This window comes from Cucurbita moschata, unplaced genomic scaffold, assembly GCF_002738365.1.
Source record: "Cucurbita moschata cultivar Rifu unplaced genomic scaffold, Cmos_1.0 Cmo_Scf00009, whole genome shotgun sequence".
Lineage (NCBI taxonomy): Eukaryota > Viridiplantae > Streptophyta > Magnoliopsida > Cucurbitales > Cucurbitaceae > Cucurbita > Cucurbita moschata.
Window position 1 is genome coordinate 1801212 of NW_019268525.1, and position 13500 is coordinate 1814711.

Sequence of the window (13500 nt, forward strand, 5' to 3'; positions counted from 1 at the left end):
ATAAAAAAAAAAAAAAAAAAAAAAGCAACATAATAGCTCATTTCCAGTTAACTCTCATGGAAGTCCTAATAAAGTGACTTGTAAATGACTTGACTAGCTCATATGTACCTACAAACATTATCTCACAAACTAAACTCCATCCAACATTTGACATTGAACAAATGGTAAATTAATCTCAAAGTTGATTCGCTTCACAACATTCGATATTTAGCTAAGAACGACGTTAAAACACCTTTTAAAATTTACCCTATCATGGTTTTTACCGATTAAACTATGCGCCGAGAGAGACGCCATATATGCCCATTTCAGATTGAGGACAAAAGCCAGCAACAGATGGGAGTGAACGGCCCCCTCGGTCCCTACAATTTTTAGAATGATAATGGCTGTTCTGCCATGAAGATGCAACTGCAGAAGTCCAGTTCCGTTAGTAAAGCAGGCCATAAATTGGGGGAGAATATTTTAAATTATGGTCTATACATGAAAAGTTCCAACTGCCTTACTGATATACCAAAGATCAGCCATGCGGGAAGTACGACATATGGAATATGCCTCCAAAAGTAACACTAAATTATACAACTCTTCCAGGCAAAATATTTTGCATTAAACACTCCCTCAAACACCACTACCACATCCTCCTGCAATGACAATTGTAAATCAAGTTCTTCATCAGCAAGAATCCACGACCTACGCGGCAGACAGCAGGAACCACACAGTGGCACTTTTATCATCTAATACGATTGACCTTAAGAACTCACAATCATGTCAGCAAAGGCAAAAAATAGCTTATGAAAGAAGCCTAAACCCCTAGAGAAACATCCTTTCATGTCTTGAAGATTTAAGCCATTATATTATATATGATGGCTATGAAGGACCATACAAAATGGAAATAAGAGACCCATGTAAACAATGTGTACAAAAGAAACAAAACAACCATACAAGCAAGCACAAGATGCTTTTAAGACCTCTTATTTTAGGAATGATGTTTTTCCTTAAACTCCTCTTGTTCCTCACTACCGTGACCATGACAACCAACAGGCAAAGCGAGATTTGAAACAAGTGAGCCACAAACAGCACATTCCATCCAATCTATAAAGTAGGGCACTCACTCGGGGACTATTGGTCAGAAGCACAACAGCACATTCCACCAAACTATAAGCGAGTTAAAATCCATTGCTATAAAGAACCGGAAAGGTATAAGCTATTGAGCAAAACAAATAGATAATCTAACAAAAGCTTCCCTCACACAAGACGCATTATAACAGGCAGCCAACCAACCAACTCAATAACAACGTACAAATACTCCATGTGTTTCAAGTTTATTAGCTTAGGTGACTACTGTCAATGAATAAAATAAAGGTTATTATTTAAAAATAATGATCAAGGTCTCATATGTCCTCAGAAACCAAAGATGCTACCCCAAGCATGTAGAAAGTTATCTTCCCAGAAACCAAAGATGCTACCCCAAGCATGTAGAAAGTTGTCTTTTCTTTTTCCAACATCAGCAGAAAATTATCTAGCACTTCACCGGCAACAAGACAATAAAATAAAAAATAAAAAAAACACACACACGATCAATAGATTTACAATATATAAATTGGAGAGTCTGTGATTTAACAAGTCTGACATCCTTAACCTGCCATAAGAGAACTAGAAAAAGTCATCAGAATAGATTATAAACGTGAAGAAATTATTAAAAATGCTATAAATCAAGGTAGTTTTTCCACATACCACCAGGTGTCAAAACTGTAGGGCATGATCCGATGGAAGGCATGAAGAATACCACCACCACCATAATACTTAAATATTTAGAACCCTCAAAACAGAAAAGCATATTATGCTGAACAGAATCATGTTAGCCCAAGCAATCAACATACATCTAACAGAAGAAATGTTAAAGCAATTCTTCTTTGTACCACATAATTCACACGGAAACTGAGGGCACAATTACCTGATTGATCAAGTGATGGAAGGCATCAACGCCATAACAATAAAATATTACTTAGAATGTCAAAACAGGAAGCAATGATAAATAAATTGTTAGGATAAGCAACAAGTATGTATCAAGAAATATCATTACCTAAATCTGTGAAGTAGGTAATGAAGAAAGTAAAATAATAATAGTAATAGACGAGCACAAATTAACTGGATCCTTCAATACAAGGCAGTGTGACAAGAACTTCTAGCCTGAATCTCTGCAAATGTCAAGACAGTACAGCAAGGTTAAAGAGGTGAGTCCCAAACTCCCAACAAAGTCATGGCAAGAGGTAAGTAATCAGCTCCAAGAAACATCAGTCCTGTCAAATTTTACATGATACCAGTGGAAGATTAATAACTGCAAGACTAATCAACAAGTATACTTCACAACAACAAAAAAGGTGTGGAGAAAACTACAAATTGTATTCAAAGAAAAGATGAGTGCATTGCTATTTCACACTCAATATCAACAACGTCTAAGAGGATGGTGGATTGTTTGGAGAAGAGAAAATGGCACACATAACCATATCACTCTCATATTCATCAACATGTTAGAGGATTGCAGATACAGAAAAGAAAACAGTACAATAACCTATTTTATTTTGTCGGTGATGAAAAGAGAAGAAAATAAAGTAAACGTTCTTCTGTTAAAAGACTAAATATATATTTTAGTCCTTAATATTGGGGTCTTTAACTAATTTGGTCTCTTATCTTTTAAGAGTTTCAACTTAAAGCCATATATAGGTTTTTAAAATTAAGACGTCACAAAACATACAAATTAATCAATTGAGATGAAAATACCATAAATTTTAATCTTATAAAATAGGCATAACTCACCCTTAAAATGAAAAATATTAAGGCAGATCTAAATATTGAAATGCCTTTTTATATGGCTTAGAAATAAATATTCCAAAAATTCTATACAATTCTAGATACCCTTCATAAGTGTGACTGTGTAACCATACATTAAAAAAAAAAGAAAATGAAAACAATAGCCAACTAGTTGGGAGCACTCTGTGTCTTAGAATTAACTACTTCAAAACAAATAAATCATAGATTTTTTTTTTTAATTTTTGGATAAAAAACAGAGTGTCAAGAAACAAAACAATAGTCTACTCCTACAGCAGTATGATCCGTCCATATCCAGGGCTACAGAGATAACTCGATCCTGTTTGGCTGTTCAAAAATCAAGACTAATCATACTGAAGGGAGAAACATATAAAAATTGATTAGTAAAAAATGGTTAGGAATACAAAAATGGTTACGAATTAAATGACCATGAAAAAACCCCAATAACGTTAGTTTCAACAAATGATTCTTTTTCATCAAGGGTTCAAAACTGGAAATGACCCCATTTCACAGAAGTTTACCCAGGGTTTAAAATGACAATAAAGAATCTCAACATACCTCCTCCAAAATCGAAGCATGCTAAATCAGAACTAGAATCATTTCATATCTGCCATGAACTTTTCATACTCAGCATCTGCACCTGATACTGTATTCCCTGCAGAAGGCATAGGAGGAGGTAATGGAGGATTTGTAGACCAAGGAACATTCCCGCTGGGTGGTTGAGGCTGATCCGTATTTGATGTAGACATGGGTAGTGGATGAGTAGAAGCTGCACTATAATAAGGTGGGTAACCGTATGAAGAAGGCGGGTAAGAGGGTTGAGCAGTTGGTGGCATCGAATATAAAGTGCTCCCGTATGCAGTAGTTGGCTGACTAATAGGGTTTTCAGATGGCAATCCTGGCGGAAAACTCTGTTGTGCTTCACCCGAAGACACTGGTTGAGATGGAGCACCAGGGGGCGCTGTCTGGACTTGAGAATACTGGACGCCATAAGGAGGCATGGCCTGACCCTGAACTGGCGGATAGATGTTAGAACCTGGAGGTGGAGGGGGATAAGAAGCATATGGAGAAGGAACTGGGGGACCCCATGGAACTGGAGTTCCTGCATAATTTGAAGGTGGAGGAACATTCCCAAGAGGACCACCCGGCATAAACTGCTGAGATGGATAGACACCAACAGGCTGGCTTGAAACTGGATAAGTGGGCACAGCCGATGCTGGTGGGCAAGGAGGTACAGTAGGCTGCGGTGGCTTCCCAGCAACTCGAACAGCAATTGTTCGGCCCTCTAGTCGATAACCATTCATGCTGGCAATTGCATTATTTGCCATCTGAACATCAGAATACTTTACAAATCCATAACCTTTGCTCAATCCAGAAACCCGATCCTTAATAACCTTAGCCATCACAATATCACCAAATGTTGAAAATAATCTAATCAAACCATCATCATCAAAAGTTGGAGGCAAATAGCCTATATACAAGTTTGTATCGTCGTATTCCTTAGCAGGTTTCACACCGTTTGCACCAACGCCAGCTTGTGAAGCATTGCTGGCGCTTGTTGTATTGTTAGCCCAAGGAGGATTGTTTCCTGAAGTGCCTGAACCTATTGCCAGTGTAGGGGTCTGCTTGGTTGCTGATTCTGGAATCGTGCCTCCCAACTCTGCCAAGAAATTCTGATATTCATCATCCATCTTTTTCCCAGTGGTTCCCTTCACTGGGCAATCAATTGTCGGATGCCCACCATCGCCACATATTTTACAAAGTACGTCACTCTTAAATGTTGAAGTCCGCGAGGGGCATGCATATTGACGGTGCCCGGCCTCGCCACACAACCTACAGAATTCTTCATCCCTTATGGTTCCATTCAAGGCAGCAAGTTCCCTAAGCTGCTGCCTCTTATGCTCATTCAAGACCTCGTCAACAGGTTGTAAGAGCTTCTCTACCATCTCCGCCGCAGCCTCTAGTGATTCCTGCGTTTCAGCCTCAACTAGAACATGCAAATCCTCGTTCTCAGCCGGATCATGCTTTAGGTCCCTCTTTTGTTGCAATCTACCTTCTTTTACAGACCCTTTGCCCCTAATTACAATTTTTGCGCCAGTTTGCTTCTCCATCCTCTTCTGTGTATTTCCTCTAGGACCAATAATCAGCCCAATAAAATTGTAACCTGGGTATTCCTTCATCGGTATATAAAGCTTCTTCTGAAGCTTCGGGGGCCTGTAATCAGCTGGGGGCTTAAATGCAGGATTTTTCTTAATTATCTGAGAAATTATCTCTTGTCTCTCTGTGTTCAATTTTTCTCGAGCACGGTACTCCCTAGTATTGATTCTTATTCCCATATTGTCATATATTGGCTCCGGTGAAGGCGAACGAGCACCTTCAGAGCGATCATCCAGAGGCATACCAGATTGCAACATTCTACTGATCTCAAGAAGCCTACTATTCAAAGCTTGAATTTCAGGGTCGAACTCAATACCTCCCATAAAATCAGGAAGTTGAATTACCGGCTTGGGCTCATCATCAGCCCAGCGAGACTTTCTCTTCCGCGTACCGCTCCCAGATTCACCACCACTCTGGTCATTACTCTCGGGCTGAGGGTCCCATCGGCTCCGACGTCGGCGCCTACTCGTGGTCTCCTCTTCGCCACCGGAGAAGTCCTTGTCGGTGCCACTATGAGTGTTCGTAAATCCATTCTCCGACAGCAGCGGCCTCTGAATCTCCACCTTCGGCACATTATTGGCACCGATATGAGCACCATCGGCCGCTTGGTTGTCAGCATATCCATTCCCAGAACTAAACCCCGGATTCTCACCATGAGAAATCGAGGAGTTTCGACCTTGGAAATCCTGAGCTTCTTGTCCCGAAAATAAGGAGGAGTTGTGATAATCGGAAGTGGGCGGGATAGAAGAGTCACGATCGTGGTCTTCGAAATTTTCGGGAGTAGAATAATCAGGAGGATAAGGAACTAGGGTTTCGATGGCGGAATTAGGGTTAGGGTTTGAGTTGAGAGAGTCCATGTGGAGTCCTTGAAGAGGGAGAAAGAGATCGATGCGAGGAACAAAGAAAGTCGACCGTTCCGCTGTTTGCAAAAGGAGAACCCTGAACGCTTAAGCATAGGTTTCCATAGGGTACGGTCTTTCTGGCACTCCCAAACCCGCCGCCTACAAATAAATAAATAATAATAATAACTAAGTAAATTTATTGAATTGATAAAAATACCTTATCAACTTTTATCTTTTTTTTAATATACTTATCTTTTGGATAATCACTTTAAATTTTTTTAAAAATTAAAATATATTTTTACGATTATTTTTAAGATAAAATCAACCGACAACCAATTCTCGATAATCCTTCGCACTATGCTCTCTCTTGCCCCCTTGGACTGTTACAGTTGTTATCAGAGTTAGACACTGAGCAATGTATTAACGAGGATGATGGATCTCCCAAGAAGGTAGATTGTAAGATCTTACATCGGTTTGAGAGGAGAACGAAACATTTCTTATAAGGGTGTTGAAACTTCTTTCTAGTAGACACGTTTTTAAATTGTGAGGTTGACGATAATACGTAACGAGTCACAACGGACAATATCTACTAGCAGTATGTTTGGGCTGTTACAATAGTATTAGAGTTAGACCGTTGTGCCAGCGAGGACGGTGGCCCCAAGAGAGGTGGATAATGAGATCTCAAATGAGGAATGATATAAAAGTGTGAAAACCTCTCTCAGATGCATTTTATAATTACGAGGCTAACGAATAAAAGTAACTTTACTATTATTTTTACTAGCAAACAAGTTTTAAAGCCTTGAAAGGAAGCTCGAAAGGAAAAGCTCGAAGAAGACATTATCTGGGCTGCAGCGGTAGATCGGGGCCCTATAAAATATGCATTAGATTGTTGTCTTTTCTTGTATATATATATATATTTTTTGAATATTTTATAAAATATAAAGGATCGGTCAAACGAGATATATAATTCCGTCCATGATTTAACTGATGGAGTCCTCAATCCCCCAAATTTCAAAGCAACTCTATGATTTTTCAAATGAATTAAATATGATAGTAGCTTTCATTGACTAATGTGACACTAAACTACATAATTTAATGTTGATCTTTGGAAATACGAGTCAATAGAGTTTGCTAAAAGCTTATCATCATCATCTTCTTCATCAATCTCTCGTCCTCTAAAGAAACAGTAGCAACCAAGATCTATCAATGGCTATTGCAGGGTTTGTGAAGGGCACAGGACAGGATGATTATAAGGGCCAATTGACGTTATTTGTGCTACTTTCTTGTATGGTGGCTGCCATGGGAGGCCTCATTTTCGGCTACGACATTGGAATCTCAGGTATCTATTGTATTATGCTTTATTTTCAACTAAAAAGTGTTTGGAACTACGGGTCTCCGCAATGATATGATTATGTATTTTTTAGTTATAAACTCATGAACTCGCGATGATTCCCTTCCAACGATCTTCAATATGTTCTTTTCAAATGGATTTGTAAAATACGTTTCCACAAATTTCTTCCAAGTTCTCACAAGTTTTCTGTGTGAATGATGAACAAAGCTACTGTTGTGAAGGTGGAGTGACATCAATGGAGCCATTTCTGAACAAATTTTTCGCGGAAGTGAACAGAAAGATGAAAGAAGATGAAGAAATAAGCAACTACTGCAAATTCGATAGCCAACTCTTGACCTCCTTCACGTCTTCCCTCTACATTGCCGGCCTTGTTTTCACCTTCTTTGCTTCCTCCGTCACCAGATCCTTCGGAAGAAAGCCTTCCATTCTCGCCGGCGGCGTAGCCTTTCTCGTCGGTGCCGCCTTGGGCGGAGCGGCCGCCAATGTCTACATGCTTCTACTTGGCCGGATTCTGCTCGGAATCGGCCTTGGATTCACTAATCAGGTTTTGTTCTAATCGCCGTCGGTTTCGGGTTTCGTAACCCTAATTGAGAAATTGTTGGAATTATGATGAATTTTCTTTAGGCGATTCCTCTGTATCTCTCGGAAATGGCACCGCACAATTACAGGGGAGCAATCAACAATGGCTTCCAACTCTGCGTTGGAATCGGCGTACTTTCGGCTAATCTCGTCAATTTCGGAACCGAGAAGCTCAAGAACAGCTCCAGTTGGCGAATCTCCTTAGCTTTGGCTGGGGTTCCGGCGTCGCTATTAACCTTAGGTTCGATTTTCTTACCTGAAACTCCAAACAGCCTGATTCAACGCAGTGATGAACATCAAAAGGCGAAGAAAATGCTGCAACGGATCCGTGGAACAGACGACGTCGACGCGGAATTCGAAGATCTCGTGAAGGCGAATGCAACATCAAAGGCAATCAAGAAACCGTTCGTGAAAATTACTCAACGAAAGTACAGACCTCAACTTGTGATGGCCATAGCCATACAGTTCTTCCAACAAGTAACTGGTATCAATGTCATTTCATTCTACGCGCCAATTCTTTTTAGAACTGTTGGATTAGATGAAAGTGGTTCACTGTTGTCGGCAGTCGTGGTTGGGGTTGTGGGAACTGCAGCGACCTTAATTTCAATGCTTCTAGTAGACAAGCTTGGGCGAAGAGCTTTGTTCACAGTTGGGGGAGTTCAAATGTTTGTTTCGCAGATAGTAATTGGAAGCATAATGGCTGCTCAACTGGGTGATCATGGCAGGCTGAGCAAAGGGTATGCGTATCTTGTTCTTGTTTTGATATGCATATATGTTGCTGGGTTTGCGTGGTCTTGGGGTCCTCTTGGTTGGTTGGTTCCGAGTGAGATTTTTCAGCTGGAGATTAGATCAGCTGGGCAGAGCATTACAGTGGCTGCAAATTTTCTCTTCACTTTCGCCATAGCTCAGAGCTTTCTCTTTATGCTTTGTCGCTTGAAAAGTGGCACTTTCTTCTTCTTTGGTGGATGGGTTTTGATTATGACTTCGTTTGTGTTGCTTTTCTTGCCGGAGACTAAGTATATTCCCATTGAACAGATGGATAGGGTTTGGATGGAGCATTGGTTTTGGAAGAGAATTGTCGTGGAACCGGGACAAGAGTCGAGAGTATAAGGAACGAATGACCACTCAACATAAAATTGTTATAAGTCTTCACGACTACTCCAATTGTTGTGGAACCGGGACAAGAGTCGAGAGTATAACAAACGGATGACCACTCGATATACAATTGTTATAAGTCTTCACGCCTACTCCAATTGTTGTGAGACCGGGACAAGAGTTGAAAGTATAAGGAACGGATGAGCACTCAACATAAAATTGTTATAAATCTTCACGACTACTCCAATTGTTGTGGAACTCGAACAAGAGTCCAGAGTATAAGGAACGGATGACCCTTGAACATAAAATTGTTATAATTCTTCATGACTACTCCAATTGTTATGGAACCCGAACAAGAGTCGAGAGTATAAGAAATGGATGACCACTTGACATAAAATTGTTATAAGTCTTCACGACTACTCCAATTGTTGTGGAACCTGGACAAGAATCGAGAGTATAAGGAACGGATGACCACTCAACATAAAATTATACAAGTCTTCACGACTACTCCAATTGTTGTGGAACCCGGACAAGAATCGAGAGTATAAGGAACGGATGACCACTCAACATAAAATTATACAAGTCTTCACGACTACTCTAATTGTTGTGGAACCCGGACAAGAGCTGAGAGTATAAGGAACGGATGACCACTCAACATAAAATTGTTATAAGACTTCACGCCTACTCGAATTATTGTGGAACCAGGACAAGAGTCGAGAGTATAAGGAACAGATTACCACTCAACATAAAATTGTTATAAGTCTTCACGACTAGTCCAATTGTTGTGGAACTCAGACAAGAGTTGAGAGTATAAGAAACAGATAACCACTCAACATAAAATTGTTATAAGTCTTCACAACTACTCTTAATTGTGAAGGTATATTTGGTTCATTTATATCTTTCTCCTTTAATCGGGTCATGATCATTATCATTCGGACGTGGTTCTCTTCATTTAATACATAGCGACATCTATTTAATCTACGGAGACCCACCGAGTGGAAAATGGAGGGAGTGCGGAGATATTATCTCCGTGAGTTAAATGGGGATAGGGACAAATACTTGTCCTCGCCCCGCCCAAGTCCTTACCCATCTCAATTTTTATAAATGAATATAAATATTATAATTTTGCTAATTAAATATTATTTAATTGATGTTTTATATTTTTTAAAAAATCGTCCTTAGTGGGTGTGATGGTATAAAATAATAATAAATTTGTATAATTTTATAAGTTTAGAATTTCATAAATAGTCTATATAATAAGATTTAAAAAATTAATTTTCTTAAATATGGTAATGGGTCATACAGATTGCAATTTATTTTGTAGTTAATTTTTTAAATATGGTAATGGGTTATATTTTTCGAATTAATATATTAAAAGAATGGAAAATAAAAGAGTAACAAATATTTGACGAAATAAAAAAAAATTAAATCGTCAATTAGTTTTTTTTTTCAAACAAATTAGACGAAAATAAATATCTTCAAATACCTATTTATCGAGTAATTCATAACTTAAATTTATTACTTCAACGGTAAAGTTCGAAAACCCAACTCACCAACTGTTTCTTAAAACCCTCTGGATATTGTTGAAGTCGTTCCACGTGGCAGAATTCACAACCGTCCGATTTATTATTTGAGTTTGCACACTCGGTGAAATTTAATTTAATTTAATTTAGTTTTTTGGAGGGAGTCTTGGCATTTGGGGACCTCATGATCTTCAGCTTCTGCAAGCTGAGCGCGGTTTTTTGGCTTTTCGGAATCGTGGGTACTTAAGTACAATTTTCTTCTTCGGTTTTCTCGGCAAAGTTCTTGTGCGATTCTAGGGATTTTCCTGCTTTGTTAGTACTCGATTACGACTGCGAGGTAGAATTCTTTACTGGTAGAAATTTCTTTATGTTTGATCAATGTAAACAGTTGTGATTGATTATCGTTAGTTTTCTTTTCTCGAGCTCGTGGATTTTTTTTTTTTAATGTTATTTCTCTTTATTCTGCCACTCTCTGATTTTTTTCTTAATTTATTCTGTTGTCGGGAAATTTAGCAGAGAATTCGATTTTGAAATAATTTTGTGATGTTATTTGGACGATCTTGTGCGGTAGTCAATTTTTATGTTTAAGGTTGAGTTGTGTTTCATTGACAGTGGATGGTTCCTAGATTTTTGCATCGGATATGACTAGCTTGTTTGTTTTATCAATTTTACTGGGATGAGGAAAGAAGTGAAATGTTTAAAGAGTTTTAGCGGATGACTTTATTAGTTTTTTCACTACTTTTTGCTAGGAAAGGATAGAAAATGAAATATAATTGAGAGTATTGAGACAGTTGATGATAGTGTTTAGTTGAGAATGAACTGAATTATAGTAATTAAGTTTTTAGTCATGGATGTCAGATTCCTTATCATTCGGGGTTTCTTTTGAACTGAATTTAATAGTGTAAGGGAAAGTATGAATCGGTGCTATTATTTTGAACTTCGATGTATTGTTCTGCAACAGGCATAATCAATACACAAATTTAAACTGACGCTGGTTTCAAAGTTGGTCCAATGCCTTCTGTTAATACTTCAGAGTGGAAGGAAAAGGCTGGTGGTTTCTTTTCTTCATCAGGTACTCTTTTCAGTACTTAAATGAATATGATTTTGTTGTTTGGTCTCCTGCATTTCTAATTCTCATGTTTTCTGTCCTATAATGATATATTGCAGGAGTAAAGCTGAAACAAGCTGGACAATCAGCTGGAACTTTCGTTGGGGGAGTTGCAAAGGATGCAAAAGGAAATGCTGCTGACGTGGTTGAACGAGTTGGTTCTGTAGTCAAGAGCGGATTGGCTACTACTGGCACATTCTTGAGGAAAGGCATGTCAGAGACAAAGGAGAAAGTTGTCGTGGGGAAAGATAAAGTTGAAGAGGTAATTTTGGCGAAACTTTTCTTTTCCATTTTTATGTTACATGAAATGATATTTCCTTTCATATTCGACTTGTGTATGTTTCTTAGTTTGTAAAAAAGACTGCACAAAAGTACAATACAATTTTGACAGTTGAACGAAGGCAGAAGGTAATCTTCATCCTATACAGTTGACAATTCGCCTCTCTTTGCATATTATACCCGTGATCTAACTCATGTTTGTTTACAATTATGCAGGAGGTTGCCAGTACTGATGGTAAGTTTCTGAATTTTGTCCATTTAGTTTATTTAATGTTATCGAGTAATTTACACGTTTGAGCTCTCTGCAAACTTTTCTTGCATGGGTCTGTATTTATTTTTTATTTTGATATGAATCTCTAGTATTTGGAGTTCCAATTGAGGTAACCGTACAAAGACAACAGTCAAGCAGGATCATTCCACATATTTTGGTCAGATGTGCTGAATATCTCGACTCGTCAGGTACTGGATTTCAAAATTACTTCCATACATGAACGCGTTTATACATTTTTTTTTTTTTTTGCATGTGACGAAAATTCCATCGAACATTTGCCTTTGCTTATCCTTTATTTTTTTTAGGGCTAAACTCACCATGGCTATTTAAGTCTGACGGAGATAAAAGGGTTCTTCAGCAGTTGGTGTCAATGTATAATCAAGGTAAAGGAAGTAGTTTATGCGGTTAAGTTTTGTCTTTTGTGATCTACTTTCAATAACTTCACAATGTGTGTCGGTTGCATACATTTTTCAGATGCCAATGCCCCAGTACCTGAAGGTACAAATCCAGTTGATATAGCAGCTCTAGCTAAATGTTACCTGGCCAGTTTTCCTGAGCCACTAGTCACACTTAAGCTTTACAATGAGATCAGGAGTGCACGTACAAGCATTACTGACCTGCGAAACATTTTAAAGAAACTTCCTAATGTGAACTACATGACCTTAGAGTTTATGACTGCACTATTTCTCCGCATTAGCCAAACAGCACTGCTTTATAAGGCAGGGTCTCTATCTCTCTCTTTGTGCATGCATACATGTTCGTTCATTTCTGTTGCATTCTTGTTTATATAGGACTGTTTATGAATTTGAGCTGGCATGTAAGAATATATTATGTTTACTGGTCCTCAACAAGGCTGGTGCTCTCTCTTGTGTGCACGCTTACACATAGATCTTTTTTTTTTTTTGTTTATTTAGGTCCATTTATGAGTTTAAGTTGGCTTGTAAGAACACATTCATGCAGTTTTTGAACTAACTTGATGTGATGACCTCTGCTTTATTACAAACTTCAAACCTTGAAAAAGTCACTTGGTATGCATTTATCAGAGGTTGTCTTGAATTAACCATCGTCATAAAGGATTATTTTATATGCTACTTGATATCGAAGCACTACATACATTTTAGATAGAGGAGCTTGCGTGCAAGGCTGCAAATTTTTACATGTTCGCAAATAACTTATTAGTGCAACATCATGACCCATATATTTATGTGTTCAAATATTTCAGAACCTATATCTCATAATCTTTCTCGTGATCAACATGATATACTGTCATGCGTAGCCAATGATGTATGCCTTTGATGGTTTGGGTATTTTGGCTATTATTTTGCCTGAGACGATTTATGGATGTCTCTTGAGGGTTCTATGCACAAATTTCTAAAGCAAAGCACGTGCTGTCCAGGACACTCTAATTGTAGCTGATACGATTTTTTTTTTTTTTTTTTTTTTTTTTTTTTTTTTTTTTTTTTTTTTTTTTT

At 38.3% G+C, this 13500-nt stretch overlaps 3 protein-coding genes across 4 annotated transcripts in view; 2 read left to right on the forward strand and 1 right to left on the reverse strand.

Annotated features, from left to right (window-relative positions):
* Positions 1-434: 434 nt before the first annotated feature.
* On the reverse strand, positions 435-5965 carry LOC111447040 (splicing factor-like protein 1). Its single transcript, XM_023086003.1, has 2 exons — positions 3382-5965; positions 435-2294 (listed from the first exon to the last, which is right to left on the reverse strand). Exon 1 carries the CDS (start codon positions 5835-5837, stop codon positions 3420-3422), a length of 2418 nt encoding a protein of 805 aa, XP_022941771.1. The 5' UTR covers positions 5838-5965; the 3' UTR covers positions 435-2294; positions 3382-3419.
* A 1000-nt stretch (positions 5966-6965) lies between these two features.
* LOC111448023 (hexose carrier protein HEX6-like) lies at positions 6966-9738 on the forward strand. 2 transcript variants are annotated; one of them, XM_023087463.1, is made up of 3 exons: positions 6966-7161; positions 7395-7717; positions 7798-9738. In XM_023087463.1, exons 1-3 carry the CDS (start codon positions 7029-7031, stop codon positions 8860-8862), a joined length of 1521 nt encoding a protein of 506 aa, XP_022943231.1. In that variant the 5' UTR covers positions 6966-7028; the 3' UTR covers positions 8863-9738. The 2 variants fall into 2 exon arrangements, with proteins under 2 accessions (XP_022943231.1, XP_022943232.1); XM_023087464.1 differs by having other exon boundaries at positions 7056-7161; positions 7381-7717.
* A 766-nt stretch (positions 9739-10504) lies between these two features.
* The window catches only part of LOC111448024 (uncharacterized Rho GTPase-activating protein At5g61530-like), a 5464-nt gene continuing 2468 nt past the window's right edge, over positions 10505-13500 (forward strand). The window contains exons 1-8 of the mRNA XM_023087465.1: positions 10505-10707; positions 11332-11442; positions 11538-11740; positions 11827-11886; positions 11974-11992; positions 12118-12216; positions 12334-12411; positions 12503-12747. Of these exons, the coding sequence (XP_022943233.1) occupies positions 11382-11442; positions 11538-11740; positions 11827-11886; positions 11974-11992; positions 12118-12216; positions 12334-12411; positions 12503-12747 (765 nt within the window). The 5' untranslated portion in view covers positions 10505-10707; positions 11332-11381. The remainder of the gene's footprint in view (positions 10708-11331; positions 11443-11537; positions 11741-11826; positions 11887-11973; positions 11993-12117; positions 12217-12333; positions 12412-12502; positions 12748-13500) is intronic.